This window comes from Mytilus californianus, unplaced genomic scaffold (genome assembly GCF_021869535.1).
Source record: "Mytilus californianus isolate M0D057914Y unplaced genomic scaffold, xbMytCali1.0.p SCAF_6, whole genome shotgun sequence".
Taxonomy (NCBI): Eukaryota; Metazoa; Mollusca; class Bivalvia; order Mytilida; family Mytilidae; genus Mytilus; species Mytilus californianus.
In genome coordinates, this window is record NW_026262712.1 from 56317452 (window position 1) to 56335207 (window position 17756).

At 31.5% G+C, this 17756-nt stretch overlaps 1 protein-coding gene across 1 annotated transcript; it reads left to right on the forward strand.

The window, feature by feature from the left end:
* The first annotated feature begins 265 nt into the window (after window positions 1-265).
* On the forward strand, window positions 266-1126 carry LOC127706554 (E3 SUMO-protein ligase ZBED1-like). The gene has a single exon (XM_052211208.1). The coding sequence runs from the start codon at window positions 266-268 to the stop codon at window positions 1124-1126; it is 861 nt and encodes a 286-aa protein (XP_052067168.1).
* The last annotated feature ends 16630 nt before the right edge of the window (window positions 1127-17756 follow it).

A 17756-nucleotide genomic window follows, 5' to 3' on the forward strand; every position in this document is an offset into this window, starting at 1 on the left:
TGCCCGAAACATGGAATGTGCTGGTAACAAATGCTTAGAGTGGGGTGATTTCGGATGTTTCGGTCATACGTTGCAGCTGTGTATCAAACCCGTGTTTGAATTGGCGTCTGTTGCAAAACTGATTAAAAAATGTAGAAAACTTGTTGGTCATTTCAAACATTCAACTACTGTAACAGCAGAAATGCGCAATAGACAAAAAATTCTTGGGGTTCCTGAACATGAGTTAGTACAGGATGTTGTAACAAGGTGGAATTCAACACAAGCAATGCTTTCACGTCTGGTGGAACAACGTCGTACTCTGACAGATATATTGTTAGACGAGAAAGTGACAAAAAAAGCAGATACCACTGTATTTCTTCCTAAAGATCATGAGTGGGAATTGATGAACGATCCGTCCACAGTTCTTATGGACTTATCTGATGTTACGACGTACATGTGTTCAGAAAATAGCGTATCTTTGTCTGAGGTCTATCCGATTGTGTGTGGATTAATGAGAAAGAGTTTAAAGGTTCAAGATTCTGATGGAGTAATAATTTGTAAGACCAAGGATGTCATCAATGACGAGTTGAATCGACGTTGTCAACCATATGACATGAAGACTGCCTGTTCCACACCTGTAATTGCATCGCTCATGGACACCCGATACAAACAGTTAACTTTCTTGTCTTCTGAACAAAGAAAAAAGGCAGAGGATTTATTAAAAGGTCTTATCGATGAAATGCCTCTAAAACGGTTGACAGAGACAAGCGGCTCCGATACTCCGCCACCAAAGAGGCAACGACGACCAAGTGGAATTGACTTTTTGCTTAGTAAATCCCCTGACAAACCGGAATCACAAGACGAGTTAGAACTACAAAGTTATTTACTAGATAAAATTGATTTCAATAAATCTCCGCTTGAATGGCGGTCTGATAACGAGACGAAATACCCACGTTTATCTATTATTGCAAAACGTGTGTTAGCTATTCCAGCAACGTCAGTTCCTTCTGAGAGGATATTTGTGTGTGCCGGACTTGTCGTAACTAAACTTAGGAACAGACTTTCAGCTGAAGTTGTAGATCAGATACTTTTTTTAACCAAGAACAAGATAAAAGTCACCTGCACTGAACCCCACGCATCTGATTAGTGGCATTTAACGGTGTACAAACACAGTTCAATAACTTATACTACAAGCCGCAAACTTACCTTTGATCCTCGTATTTTCCCACCTTTAATTGTTTATCAATAGTTATTTGTAAACATGATTGGTATGAGATGTACATTTGATGTAATAAATGTTTATTTAAAACTTGCAAATATTTATGATTTTATTGGAATTTGGTTCATGAACACGTACACAAACAATAATTGCTATTATGATAGGTTATTTGTAGAAACGGCGGTCGGTAATTCATTGTTTAATTGACACAAACACAGAGGATCAAGCTATTTTTGTTGTACGTTTGTCTTTCGTTAATATGTTTATGAAAGGTAATAACAAAAAAACTGCATCAGACCTAAAATTTAAACTTTTCAGTAGACGTTTAAGATTCATTCGAGTACTCGCGAGTACTCGAGTATCATGACCGAGTAACCGAGTATTAAATTTCAGATCCTTTGACATTCCTAATAGAAATGAAATAACGTTAGTTTCTATTTGTCTTTTCCGTTCCTTTTGTCTCAAAATTAGTAGCATACCTTTGCAATACATTTACTTAATACATAATAACACCATAAATGATGATAACGGTTTGTATTTTATCATTGAAGATATTAAATCAAGAGTTCCAAGTTGAAACCATTCCTGCGTGTATTTTACGGACGCTATTAAGAATTGATTGATCGTTATGATATATCTTTTTCACAGATGACGACAGATATGTTCCAATTGTCGTCATTACAATCCCGTCCCCTTATCCCCGAATGTCACCGTCCGAATTAGACTTATCACCGGGTTTGTACTTACATTAGCAACACGACGGGTGCCACATGTGGAACAGGATCTGCGTACCCTTCAGGAGCCCCTGAAATCGTCCCCGATTTTTGGTGGGGTTCGTGTTGCTCAGTCTATAGTTTTTATGTTGTGTTTTGTGTACTGTTGTTTGTCTGTTTGTCTCTTTTTTTTAGCCATGGCGTTGTCAGTTTATTGTCAACTTATGAGTTTGAATGTCCTTTTGGTATCTTTTGCCTATCTGTTTTCACAATATCAAGAGTGTGTTTACATGTAACAGACAAATAATTCATTGTCTACATTTGATTAAGTGCACAAACAGTAAAAGATAAGGAAATACATCTGTTTTTATTTTCTTTTTCTTTTCTTCATTTATCAATAAAATTAATTTTGTTGTATAACAATTACCTTGAAGAGTCGTACAACCGTGTTGTCAGCATAATCTGGCCATATATTACATGTCACATGTACATCACCTTAATGACTAACAATTAGAAACAACAGCAACGTAATTACATATAGTAACATATGTATTTGAATGTGAAAGTACAACATGTATAAGAACTGGTTTTTAACGATAAGAAAAAAAAGTGCCACATAACTCTCAGGTTCTGTGCTTCATTCAAAAGATGTACGTTACTCGTATTTATCCGTATATAAACAATAGATATGAGAAGTATATCTGAATGATATGATAATGATAAGCTATCATTAATATTGATTGAATTTTCAAATGAATGATCAATCATTTTTGAAAACAAACTACCCCTTTTTACTATACACAAGTATGAGAGAGCAGCACGAGGAATAATATTAAGAATAGCAGAGACTTTAAGTGTATAATTGTTGTTACAACTAAGATATTTGCATGTTAGTTTCGTGCCTTAAATGATTTTAATTCATCAAAATTTTGAACTTATTCCTAGTGAAAAAGGTGAAAAGCACATTCCCATGCTGATCTACTTTTTTTATTACTAGGCAGCTATCATGCTCTTGAGATAAACTCAACGCAAAAGGTATTGACATTTGCATGATTTTGAAGATTAAAATGAATCACAAGGATTGTTTTTTTTCCATGTCAAAGTCTCTACCTAGAACTACTTTTGATCTACACATTTAGATCTAAAGGGATTTGTCATAGGACATTTAAATAGTTTTATAATGTAAAATGCTTTTGGACCCAAATTTGGATAATTTGAGTAAAACATTTTTGTATGCGAAAACTTAAAAGGAAAACAAAAAGGAAATAAAGAAGTAGCGGTGATTACATGTATGAACGATCCAAGAAACCTTTTCTGCACATACTTTTCTACAACGTATGTATACTTAGCTTTTATAATTTATAGTCAACTGAAACTGGAAGACAATGGTCATCTTGATAAATTAGTTAAATTACAAATGTAATGGATTCATTGGTTACTCAATCGAGTTTAATTTCGAAAGGGTTTGAAAGTTTGAATGAGTCAGTTTGATAAAATACATATAATTGCAAATAAGGATAAAACACTCCTTAATACAAACATATCAACATCGTTTTATAAGACAACAGATAACGTTTTACATATAATGAATTATCTTTTCTTCCGAAAACAAACCAAAACTGTTCGATGTTAAAATTTTAAATTTTCGGAGAAATATGAACAAATAATGTATGTCAATTAGACAACAACCCAACGACAAAAATATCTCAAGGTAAACATACGGTCTTCAACTAACATTTTTTTATTCAAAATATATCTTGTTTTAAATTTTGTCTACGAGTAGAATAAAATCCAATTTTGTTCTAACTACTTTCCTTCTTATTTTCATGACTCAGCCTTGAGAAGGAAATGCAAAAGTTAAAGATAGTGACGCTCATACAGACAAGATTTAAAGTGAAAGTCTCATATGTTCATACTCAAAGACGGTGCACTTACAGATATGACAATTAAATTGTTTATTTTTTATCATTTAAAACGAGGTGTTGTTGACCTAACGTTGCCTTAAGGTGATTTGTTCGTTATTAAACAAAATGTTGTATTGGTAGAAATGATAAAAAGCGGACAATGACTGAGATTTTATATTTTTGTACATTCTTATTGTACGATAATGCTGTTTACTTTTTTTTAGCTAAACGTTTAGCTTTGCATTTTATATTCGAATGAAACCATCCAGTAACTAGATGTGACGCGATGATTGCAGCGCTTAGGCTATATGTAGCACCTAATGCAATTAATAAAAAATGATTTACTGAAATGTAAGATTATACGTAAACAGATGTATAATAATTGTTACCGTTTATGTTATTACTACCACTGGATCGATACCTCTGCTGCGGACTCCCAGTCCCCGAGGGTATCAACAACAGCCAGTACTTCGGTACTGGCATGATAATACGAATATTGTTTGATTGAAATATGCTATTTTGAATATTTTTTTAAGTTACGGAATGTATCTCCCTCATGCAAAGATCTGATTACTTGTCTAGATTTGGCTATATTATAGGTTCTTTTTATTTTGATGTGTTCTTCAACATTTGTACTAGATTTTGGATAATCAAATACTTTGCCTCGAACATCACTGAATATACATTATTTGTCGAAATGCGCATCTGGTGCATTAAAATTGGTACCGTTAATGTTATTATAAAATCGATAGAAACAATATCCTACTAATGTGTTAAATTGATGCCCTTTAATTATCGTTTATTCTCAGATTAATGAGTAAATATGAATCGTATCTAAATTTTCGGGCTTTATTTCAAAACATCACTGTAAAAACTATGATTTAATATCCAGATCCAGTTTGTAATTAAAATTCTACACGTACAGGTCATGAAAAGCACGTCTTAGTATCTATGAAAACATTCAGCAAAACTCTTTATTAAATTAAGGGTAACGATATCACTGACTTAATAATTTTCAAGTTATACATTCATTACGTTCATTTAAATCTTAATTGTCACTTTAGAAACTGGAATAGCGAACGAGTTTGGTAATATCCACACCGAGCGAAAAGGCCAAAGCAACAGCATCAAAGTAACAGTATCTATTCTTAAATTTAGCATTTACATGTACTTTGGATAGATCTTTGCCAAGTTTGGTCATGAACTTTGATTCCTACCAATAGGTACAGTTCAACACGTCTGATTAACAAATGGCCCCAGAAGTACCTACAAACTGTCGTTTTTTATCTATACAATCAATTATGTTTTTATTATAATTTAAATTTTGGGAAACTTTGATAAGAAAAAATACAAGAAATGATTATTATTTGCAGAAAATTCAATTTATATGACATGTATAAATTTGTTAGTTAACCACAAGGTATATTCAGAAATTAAGTCAAAAGGCGAACGAATAAAATGCAGAAAAGTAATATTTTGTTTTTGCCTCAATAAGATATTCTTTTCGAACCTGATCAATCATTCTCAAACACGTATATAAAACATAGTAAAAGATTATAAATGTATGCTGTCTGTGTGATGAAATTAAGGTAATTAAATTTGTGAAAATAGCTTGTGGTTGTCCGTGAATGGTCGTACAAGGGCAAAACAGGATGCATCATTTATTTGTAACGTAAATGGACCTAATTTAAATGTCATAGGCATCACAATCCTATAAAAAGCTATAAACAACAGTTTTTATAAGACTTACACACAGTTAAAGTTGTATTTGGTCATGTAAGTACATGTGCAGTCAAATTAAGTTAAGAATTGAAAACACTGTAAGTTCTTAACGACATTAAGTGTTTTAAGCAAAATGTTTTACGTCACTAGCAAGCATCCCTTATATTGAAAGTTAATCTGATTTTACATAATATGTCTAGATGATAATGATATATCATTTTCAGTTGTCAATATATTTCAATTTTCTTTACGTCATTTATATGTTTTACAGGCAGAGGTTCAAAGTGGTAACTGTGTTTCTTACTGTAGGAACGTTTGTTACAGCAATATCTGATATATTGTGTTACCACTAAAACAGATTGAATAAAATGTAGACCTTTCGTAAATTTTGATTAAATTCATTTCCGTTTTTTGTCATCATTCAACACTTTTCATATGAATTTTAAGAGTTAAAAACGTCGGAACGGAACTTATTGAGTTTTCAAAAGTTGAGTCCTAGAGAAAACTACAACTTCGAAGCACCGATTAAATGTACTTGCAGGCTATTTTGTTTTGAGCTTTAATCGGTTTTAAAAATATCAACTTTGACATATTGCATCACATCCAAAAAACTTATCGACTTAAACAATTGCCTTATCAAAATTAATGCAAAATACACTTATAGCAGTAACATAAATTGAATGGAAGAAGTAACGATAAATGAGGTTGAAACTTACAGTCGCGAAACCGTTTCAGGAAAATTTGCAAAAATGCTAACCTATGTTTAAATGAGCATAGATAAATGTTCTTCTTTCTTTACGGTGCTGGGATCCTCTGGAGCATTATCTCTATTTCGATTATAATACATTTAATAGGAATACATAGATTCTTTGTATTTCGACGCAGGATTTCACTTTGATAAAAGAGCTAGAAAAGCAACACGTTTTATTTGACAAAGTAAACACGTTCCTGTTAACCAATCATCTCAAAATGAAAATGTGTACAAATAAACTTAGACTTACTTTTATAATTATTTTATTGAATTTTCTAACATGCAACACCAGTAAATATTTTCTTGTCCATCTTCGGCGTCCTTCAGATTTTTTATTGTTACCTCATGCACGTGCAGCACATGTTTTATTGGAATAAAATCATGGCTTTGTTGACAAAGCGAAAGGAATGCAAAACTGTTGGTGAAAAAAAAAAACCGAAATAATTTTTGATTCGAACTGTTCTAAATAAGGCCCACACGTACATTCTCAGTGAACGCTTTGTGCTTAATATTTTTTAGTGAATTAGGGTAACACGTTATATCAATTTAATAGAAAATCATATCAAAAAAATTGTCGCACGGAAACTTTACGTTATATTTTAGATAAATTTAAACAAGCTATAGTGAATACAGAAATTTTTCCGACATAGGTAGACAGATGATCCTAAATGGAATCATTCCCCTTTTTGCTGACAAGACATAGCTGTAAAGACTATACTATCATTATCTACATTTCATTGCAACAGTCATTTCTACAAAAAGCTGAGCCCATAAGTCCTAACTACAAATAATTATCACGAAAAAATATCTTGATAATTACATTTTGTGTTGCAGTATCTGGAAGATTACAAACAGGAAGAATGAATGTTTCTATTTTTCTAGTCCTCTGCGTATTGTTGGTGTCCTTTGGGGGTAAGAAAACATTATAAGTCTTCACGTGTATTTCTTTAATTTAAAGTTGTAAAATTTACTTAGGGTTAGTGTTAGAGTTAGGGTTAATAAAAGCGCTGTTCCTTTGATTTTTGTTTGTTGTGAGCTGTGCATGTACTGATTTTGTGGCATGGATGGATATCCCATATCCTTTATTTTTCTATCCTATTATTGTTTTAAACCCAAACAATCTGCAAATAGAGTGAATAATAATAACACTTTACCAATTTGGTGCGGCTGTGGCGCTTTTCAGATAAAAAAAAAGATAATCTAATTTAAAAAAATAAGGATATTTTTTCCACTGAAATTAAAACGGTCTTCGTATCAATATGTTCATGGTATATATATTTTGTGTTGTGTTGAATGTCTGTGATTATTTCTGTTGGGTCCCATTTATTGTCACATTATCATATTATGTCTGTTTGGTTTGATTATCCAATTTTGTCTATTAACAACTGTCATACAAGTAGGAGGTTAACCTAACTAAAAAACCAAGTTTGACCCACCATTTTCTTCGAAAAATGCCTGTCAGGAATATGGCAGTTGTTTTTCGCCTGTTCCGTTGATTGCTGGCGTTTGATTTTGTCAGTTTTTATGGACTTCCCCTTTTGAATTTAACTTGGAGTTCTTCTGTATTTTTGTTATAATTTTTCGTTTTGTCAACTTTAAATGTCATTCAGTTAATATCGTTTGAAACTTTGATATACAAAAAAATAGAAATTTAAAGTCTAAGTAATCTTAATTGTTTTTAATAACGGCATCTGAACAGGAATCGGGGAGGGGGACTACGTTAAAAAAGTACATAAGGATACTGCTTAGGTGACTTCAATAAAAATCTGATTTGGTGAAGCCTTTTATACTTACGGTACAGTTTTAAGAAACTCTCATAGAAAATTTGAAGCTGTTTATATAAAGTATCGATTATTTGCTTTTAAATTGTTAGAAACTTACTTAAAGTATTGTATAAAAATCAAGCGAAATAATTTAAATTCTTTGACATCGCACATTTAAAATTTGTAGCTATAAGAACACTATAGATATATACATCTGAGATATTGGTAACATAGGACGTAAATGAAACAACATACAAATATATAAGATAAAAAAATTTAAAAGAGACTTTTTTTCAAATATATATTTCTGTTGAAGCATTTAAAGTTTCTATGATGGAATTGGGCTATTTCTACAATGGAGAATGCAAATGCTGAATATAATCGCCATGACACTGTCATTTTTATAAACTTGCCATATCAGTGGATTGCGTATTTATTCTAAAGTTTTTTAAGATTGATGGGAAAAAACAAATGAAAAATATTATACCTTGTCACGATAAACAAATATAAACAAAACTTTACTTCCAGTCAATAAGGCAAATGAAGAAACGAAGAAAGACAACGGACACATGCAGAGGTAGATTGAAACTAAAACCAAAGCTCCGTGTTGCTTGATCAATCCAGTTTAAATCGAGCTTAAGTCGGAATGATAATGGTAATGGTTAAATGAGTCTGTAATATTTCAGCTGACTTAGATAAAATTTACGATATTCCAAAGGAAACCTCCCTTGAAAACAATACACCGTGATATAAGAAATTTGATTATGTAGTTATATTATTGGTGTTACATGTTATTGTATCAATATAGACCCCGAAAAGAGCGTGACCTTCTATTCCTACAATCAAACATATACGGAAAAATCATTAGAATAAAAAACGCAATGATGAGGTAATTTTAAAGTTGTAAGTTTTCAAAAAAATATAAAAATTTCTGTAAAAAATATTAATAGACGCAAATGCAAAAAAGAAGTAAATGTCAAAAAGCACTCAAAAACTGAAATAGAAAGAACGGCAGATATCGTCATTAGCTAAACAGTTAACGAAAAGATTAACAGCAGAGCTCCCGTGTTTATGAACAAAAAGAACTTTCTTGTTCAATAGGAACATATTGTGTTGCTAATATCATGTACGAGTCTTGCGATAACTCGCATTTTGCATATGATAATTTCAGATACATACACATAAACACACATACACTGCATGGTCTTACAATAGATATACGGCTCTTAATCAAGTCGTTAAAGAGTGCGAGTCATTTGTTTAAGTATAGCAGCGAGTATCGTCACATAAGATTTAAATGTTTTCAAGGACAGTACTTTTTTATTTCTTATTGATTCAAATTTTAATTTCGTTGGGTTTGTATATGGTTTTCGTTCGTTATATAAGTTCGATTAAAAATACATATCAACAAAAACGTTAATAAAAGAAATCACCATAGATACCAGAATTAAAATTGTGTACGCCTGTCGCGCGTTTCGTCTTTAAAAGACTCATCAGTGACACTCAATCAGAAAGGCGAAAAAGGTCAAGTAAAGAACGAACATGAAGAGCGTTAAAGACTGAAAATTCCAAAAGGTCTTGCAAAATAAAGCTGAGGTATTTTATTCCTGGGATAAAAAATCATTTCGAAAAATTCAAAGTTTGGAAACAGTTAACATAAAGCGTTGAAAAACTTACTCAGAAATTATCGAATCATAAACTAATCCTTATATCAATTTTTTTTTTAAACAAGTATAACGAGTTACAAAAACCCAGAATGATAAAGAATTATAAACACTAAAAAGACATACGTATGCATACCATCAACTTGTTTTATGTACAACAATTGCATATAATGGATACTCTATATCCTTGAATATGCCCTTGTTAATTGAAATATAACTATCGGCTTTACCATGATGATATGTTGCACTTCTATATAACCTATTTATGAAATATCATATACACTTTGATATAGAAAAAAACATTTTATTCATCAAGGGAAAATATAGAGAAGAGTCTGAAAGTATAAGGTAAACCAATATTGTAGGCCTAGGGCATTTATTGTTGCTTGAGTTATATGTAGCGGTTAACATTATTAGGTTGTAATGCATAAATTAGAATAAACGTTTGCTTTAACAAAAATCAGTAATTAAGACTTGTTCACCGAATGTACAGATATGCATCGATCTTAACTATGCACGACCTTCTGTGCGATAATAGATATTTTATCAAAAAATATTGTCTTGTTTTAGGCTTGTAAAAAGAGTTCCGGCATGTGGATATAAAAGTTGCTCCTATCGTGCATGCTGTTATGGTTATAGCTGCGTTTCTGGATTTTGCAAAGTGTGTGCAGGAAGAAATTGCTACTCTAAGAATGACTGCTGTAATGGATATACTTGCTCCTACAAGAAATGCATAAGAAGAAAAACGGGAGGAGGAGGAAGAGTTGGAGGTGGTGGAGGTAGAGGTGGCAATAGAGGTAGTGGTGGACGTGGAGGTGGAGGTGGACCCAATATACACCTTCCCTAGTGAATAGACGGTCATTGTGATCTTGACCTCATCCAAAAAGTCTGAACAATTAAATTATTTTCAGTCATAATCAGTTTTCAAGTCATTTTTTAGACTTATTCAATGCGGTCTATTTAGTACTGCTCACACAACTTGCTTGCAGTCTTTTCAATATTGTTTGTATATATAATGTATATGGCTTAAATTCATGATGAAAAAATACAGAAAAACGCTTCAAACGCAGGAAATATATAATATGATATTTCATAATCGTGTATATATTAAAAGAATTGCAAAGCATGTGTGCTATACATATATCTATTTTAATGACATTTACGTGAATTTTAAACAAAAACTGTTTCTTCACTAACGAATTCACCAAAAATATTTCACTCAATTGGAATAGAAAAAACATATCTGTAAATAAGAGAGGCGAAAGATACCAAAGGGACATTGAAACTCATAAATCAAAAACCATCTGACAATAGCACCAATGTACAAACTACACATTTCTATAACAAACCATCATCTAATTCATATTATTTATAACTTTCATTGTTATTATCATACGCATCTTAGAATAAAGCGCGTTATCTAACAAAAAAGCGCGGTACACTACAAAATATCAATACATAAACTAAATCTACAGGATGTTATTTAAAGAAAACAACACGCATTTATTTAAATTCCTACATTGTTACAGTTTAATTAATAGTTGATAGGGGACCCATGTTATTTAATTACATATGATCGCGGTAATGAATACGTATTAAAAAAAATATGTGAAATTATCTTACATGTACTCTTCATGAACAGTTTATATCATCCCCAGTTTTGGTAGGTCAGTGTTGTGTAGTAATTAGTTATCAATGCACTGCACGTGTGATTTGTAGACTGATGTTTGTTATTTCGTTATTTGTTTTTTTTGTTTTTGTTTTTTTTTTGCCATGGCGTTGTCAGTTTGTTTTCGACTAGCACGATTTACATGAAAATGTTCCTTCGGATTTTGTATTGAAAATATTAATAAAATGGTCCGCTTTACGCTCTTAATAGAAAAAAACAAAGGATACGGGGTATCCATCAATGACACAAAATTAGTACATGCACAGCCAAAAAAAAAAAACACACAAAAAACAAAGTATAAGACGGCCCCTAGCACCGGCTTTAATTTATTTTTTATTCGTTGTGTTTGTTATATGTATCTTGAACTGTTATCACGGTTAAATGTATGCATACGCATTCATTTTAAACGGCATTTAATCTGAAACCCAACATCTTTAGCGAGGAAGAAAAAGTATATTGCTGTAGATCATTTAAAAATAGGGAGATGAGGTATGATTGCAAACTATCCACCAAAGTTCAAATAAAGTGAATTGAAGCAATTATAGGCAACCGTACGGCCTTCAACAATGAGAAAAACCAAACCGTATAGTCTGCTTGCATGGCGAACTATATATATAATAATTCACCAAAACATGAAAAACATCAATCATACATTAGTATTCATGATATTAATATTACCAATTAAAAAGACTCTAATCGGAACATGCTTTCTAAATCAAAATGAACTATCTCTCTTTGTCTGGCCTCTACTTTTACTTTATAATATTGAATATATTTTGAGAAAAAAAAGCTGGTTATTAAGGTTTGGTACAAGAAAAGAAATAGAGGTCCTTCAATAAATGTTTTCTTAGTGAGGGGTTAACCTTAGCGCACGGTCCATTACACTCTGTAAAAAGAGTACTATGCATCTTTACTGTTTAATGCATCCGCGCAATCTGTTTTCATGACTATATACTTCTGATTAGTCAAAGTTAAATACATTTGTCGGCTATTTGTATTGAACAACAAACATGCAAACATTTCTAATAAATTTCGAGGCCGTTGCAAAATGGGTGCCGGAGACGTAAACTATTTTGAAAGTCCCGTTATACCACCTGTTTTAGGTCTGCTATAAGCTATTCGTATTTTCCAAAAACAAAATCTCAGACTTTTAATTTAAAAAAACAAATGAAGAAAAAAAAACAGTTAAGGGATGATCGTTTTTGTTCCCTTTTCTATTTTTATACCTGAATAATCAAGGTAGTTTTTATTGTTTCCTAAGTGTGTGGATCGCCACAGCTGACAGTTCATTTTTCCATCTAAATATTGCACAGATCATATTTCTCCTGTTAAATAAACTTACACAGACTTTTAGTAGTATATATATAAAACTTTTTCACAGGCAATATTTGATTTCTTTATGTTAAAGGGATACTCGTTGGCCGAGTAGTCTAAGTCGTTGAGCTACTGTATCAATTACCTGTCTATACTGAGGTTGTGAGTTCGAGTTCCGCTCGTGGCAGGTTCGTTCGACTGCAGTCTTAATTGATTAGGATTGTCAGTTTTCTATCGCAGATAGGCGGTTCTCCACGTGCACGCAGGCTTCCTCCACCGATACGAATTGCCCACTACAAAATAGTCAATCAAGCAATCAAACAATTTTAATGTTGAATACAATTGCAAGCTAATTGTTTTTCATACTTACTAACATTTATCTAGTCACATGCTCGTTATATGAACAATTAAACAGAATCAAGAGATATGGAATATTTCTTAAATCGCAATACTTTATCGGAAAAGTGTATGAGCCACTTTAATATATCTTACTTCAAACAATGTTTTGGTGGCGTCTATGTAAGATGTATTTTCATGTTTGAATTGAGTGTTTCTTGATATATATATGTGTGTATCTTTATAGTTTAAGGTTACACGACTTTGATTTATGGACCCAACTTATTGTCACGTAAACCAATTGTGTCTGCCCATCTATTTTTTTTTTCAATATCATAGAACTATAGATAACTGTTATACAAATCAAATGTTAAACTAGTTACCCCACCATTTTCGTCGAAAAATGCTTGTTATAAGTCAAGAATATGACAGTTGTTTTCTATTCGTTCCGTTGGTTGATATAGTCGATCATATAGTCTTGTCAGGTTTTATAGACCTCCCGTTGTGCCTATACTTTGGAGGTCAATCCCTGGCATCGACATAATCTATATTCAAGAAACTTTAACTACTGACCCTTTCAAATAAGCAGTGCTCTGGTCTGGTTTGTTTATTTAAATTGAATATTATTTTAGAAAAACAAGCTTTCTTCTTGATGTGTGATACACACCATTTACAAATAAAGGTACGCAATTGAAATATTTTATATTATGATTAAGTGAGGGGGTAAACCTCGTTTTAATGTTCATTTTACACTATGAACATCACACTATATTACTGTTATTTCGTATCTATACTGTTCAATTAACTGGCGCAGTCTTCTTATTTACATACAATGTTATCTTTTGAGACAGTATATAATTTGTAATAGTTAAATACAATCATCAGTTTGGTTTGTTTAATCCCAAATATGCCTTTGTACTTAATCATTTTTAACCTAGTGGCCGTTGAATAAGAGAGCTGCTTATTGTTAGTTTGTTTTGTTCATTTGAACTTTGGTAGATATTTGTCTCATTGGTAATCATACGACACCCCTTATTTTTTACCTGAGTATTCCTGTATTGAGAATCACAATTCGTCTCGGCTAAAGCTTTTATTAACTAAAATTGAAGAATATAAATGACTAGGAAATTTAAAAACTATTCATGCTGTATCATTATGTAGATAAATCCGTTAAAAAAACTATCTGCAGCTAATTAAGAGTTCTTAATCAAAACGTTTACTGAGGGAGTGGGTTTAACTTAAATTTAGCACATATTGTCCATTCAAACTTCGCTTTAAAATATGTATGCAGTGCATTTCCTGTTTTTAAATAAACTTGCCTTTGCACTTAAGATCGCTGAAACAAAAGACTGCTGAGACCGAATTTCAAAAAGAAGAAAAAAATCAAAAACCGCCTTTCTCCTAAGGATGCAAAACAGGACGATAAAAATATCCCGTCTTTATTCTTGCTGCCAAAATTCTGAAAAATATTTTTACAATGATGTTCGCTTAAACAACTTTCTTATCTCTTTGCTACCCTTCTTTCTATGGTAAATTAAAGCCTTTAGTTTTATTTTATGTATTGCGGGGGGAGGGGGGTATGACAATTCTGTCTTTTTGAAGAACAAAACCGATTCAGACAAAAAATACATCGTATATGATGTCATTAAATAGAATATATGACAAACGTAAACATTTCAACTTTCCAACTGAAAACTTCCCATTTTGCAGACGTATTTTACCCGTTTAATCATATCAGCTAATACGTAACGCATTTTACATTATGTATACTATATTAATCTGGGTCTGCTCCTGATAACTGACAATTGATCTATCAGAGTATTCAGGACACAGTTGATTCTTAAACACAATACAAAACATTTTCATAAAAACATTATCTTGATAAATAACAGTTGACTGAGGCACATATTAAAATATTCAAATATGAATTAAAAGATTATAAATTTATGTTGCTAGAATTGAAAATACCAAAGCGATATCCAATGTTGCACATTCTTAGGCTTTATAGTTTGTGTTTTGAGACTATGTTTTGTCAGAGTTTGAATATATTACATGTTTTTTTTTTCTATTATCACCAGAATAGTCGCCTTTGTAGTCACACATGTACTTATATAGTGCCAGGCATTTATACGATTTCTTCACGACGTCTGTATGCGCATACCGTTGCATTTTTCGTACAGTCCGTATACCCATATAACAGTAGTACCTCATTCATAAAGGTAACTTCTTTCTTTCTTTCTTTCTATAGTTCTGAATCGCCGTTCTTCATCGGCGCACTCATACATAGTAGGATGGCTAATGCGCTATATACAAGTGTACATCCACACTCACTAAAAACTCCTATCAACACACAAACGAACGTCCACTAATCCACCAATTCATGCACATATTTATAACGGTGACGGTAAAAGCATGCTGTACAAATACTGTGTTGACATTTACATGTTTATACATCGTGCATTACAGTGCAATCGGTTAAGACGGATGATAATTTATGAGCGTAATGATCATTATTGCTCCGTGCCTAATATACTAGTTGCTATTATATACTAGGTGTGCGGATATATAACACAATAATTAAACTTTTCATTATTTCGGTGTTTTCTCTCTATTTATTAGTAGTAGAACAAGTGTTTGGACATGTAACATGAAAAATGTATTTCCAAAATAAGATTTTTTAAAACAACAACAAAAATAGGGGAATTTTCTTTCAGCGGTCAACAAAATTATCATATTTCGACATTGACCGTGAAAGGTCGTACAACCGCAAAGCCTGATACGTCCGTAAACTTAATGTGCACACATGTTATATGTCATTTGCGTTCTTATCTTGTATAAAAGCTGAAAACACCAGCAGCTTTAGTCAAGTTGTCGTTCCGTAACAGCTTTATTTACTGATGTAAGTACATTTTAAGTAACTATTAGTTAATTGAAACAGTGAAAAGATATGGTATGATTGCCAGTGAGACAACTCTTTGGATTGAATACAAATTTCTTTAAACTTTAAACGATAAAAAAATGACGTAGTAAAGATCTAAGCTACTGTCAAGCTCTTTATGCAAAGCTTATTTAATTCTTGAATTCTTCTGTATATTAAAAGTGCCCATGAATAAAAATATTATCTTGAATAGAATAGTAATGATAAACGTCAACTTAATATCGTAGTGTAATTTTTCAAGTATCACTTGTATGCGATTCCAAAATATATGTATTTACTAGCTTTGTAACATGTCATTGCAAAAGGTTTATAAATATGTTGTGTACAAATTGTAATATTGTACAAGTTAATAGTTTTTTACGAACCGCTTAACACAAAATGATGATACAAGCACACAGTCTTTTGTTTCGCATATTTCTGTCATATGTCCATGACTACATGGCACAGTCTAATACTGCTGATTGCTACAAAAAAAAAAAACATTATAAAAACACAAAAAGACTTTTTATGGATATGATTTTGGTATAAGGAGAAAAATAAAAATAGAATTTAAACCATTTAGATGTCCTTATTTCAAGTTTTAGGACAAGGACAATAGCAATAAATGTTAGGTTGAAGTATATAAATTTGAATTTAGGACATAAAGCTGATAAATTGTAGAAGATAATTTTTGATCACCTGGTGCAAAAAGGTATGTGTCAAAAAACGTATAACTTGTACAAAAACCCTGCACAAATTATAATTTGTACAAACTTAGATCTTGTACACAACATATATAAATCTCAGACCTTCGATGAATATTTGTGTAATGTATTTGATATCAAGTGACACCTGTTACAAATAATTTAGTTTGATGAAGGATTTCAAACGTTACAAAACATTTATGGTCTAAGAAAACTTCAAATTGTCTAAAATTAATTTCACTTTCTTTTAGCGAAACTACCTCTATTCACTATCTATTTGCTAATTACTGTTCATGGATGATAATATGATTTAAGTACCATTGAAAATTGAAAAATAAGGGATTTTAAAGAACCATTCAAATAAAGTTAATCAATACAAACAATAAGTTTTTTTACAGTGTTGACAAATAAAACCCCAAACTATTCAAAAACGTAAATATTTTGAATTTACTAAATAGTTTGTTTCCATAGCACCCATTTAAAAATGTGTCATTGACAAATTTTGAAAGACAACATTCTATATATTCATAAAATAAAAAGAAAGTTGTGTTTTGTTTTTTTTTTTTCTTTAAAAAAATAATTTTTGTTAAAAATTGTCCACTTTCACAAAATTTAGATTGCCAAACAGATGAATAATCAAACATTTTAAACTTAAAAAGCTAAAACATTCCATTTATATGTGCAATTTTGACACACATTTGTTAATTTTAAGCGAGAATACATGATTGATGAAGATATTATTGTATAAAATGAAAACTAATCACTCTGAGTATGGTGCATCCCCCTCCCCTTTTTCTGAAAAATTCCATAATTTTTTTTTTTTTTTTTTTGCAAAATTATAAAATTAGTTGAAAAAATATGATATTTTATTGTGATTTCTTGTGAACTAAGCATTTTAAGAATTTAAGCACAACATTACTTCTATAGTTTAGGGAAGTATAGTTACCCCCTCCCATAGCATTAACCTTATATGAAAGATTTCTCAGAAGTTTGTAAAAACTGATAATGGTAACGCATAACCCGTTTTGAAGCCAGAGACTGTATTGTCAGTGAAAAAGAAAAATGCTGAACTCCAAAAAACATTTAAGTCAATATATAAAA

Bases quoted from the DNA above. Each gene is read 5' to 3' on its own strand.
- LOC127706554 (XM_052211208.1), top strand. From the start codon at position 266: ATGCTTTCACGTCTGGTGGAACAACGTCGTACTCTGACAGATATATTG.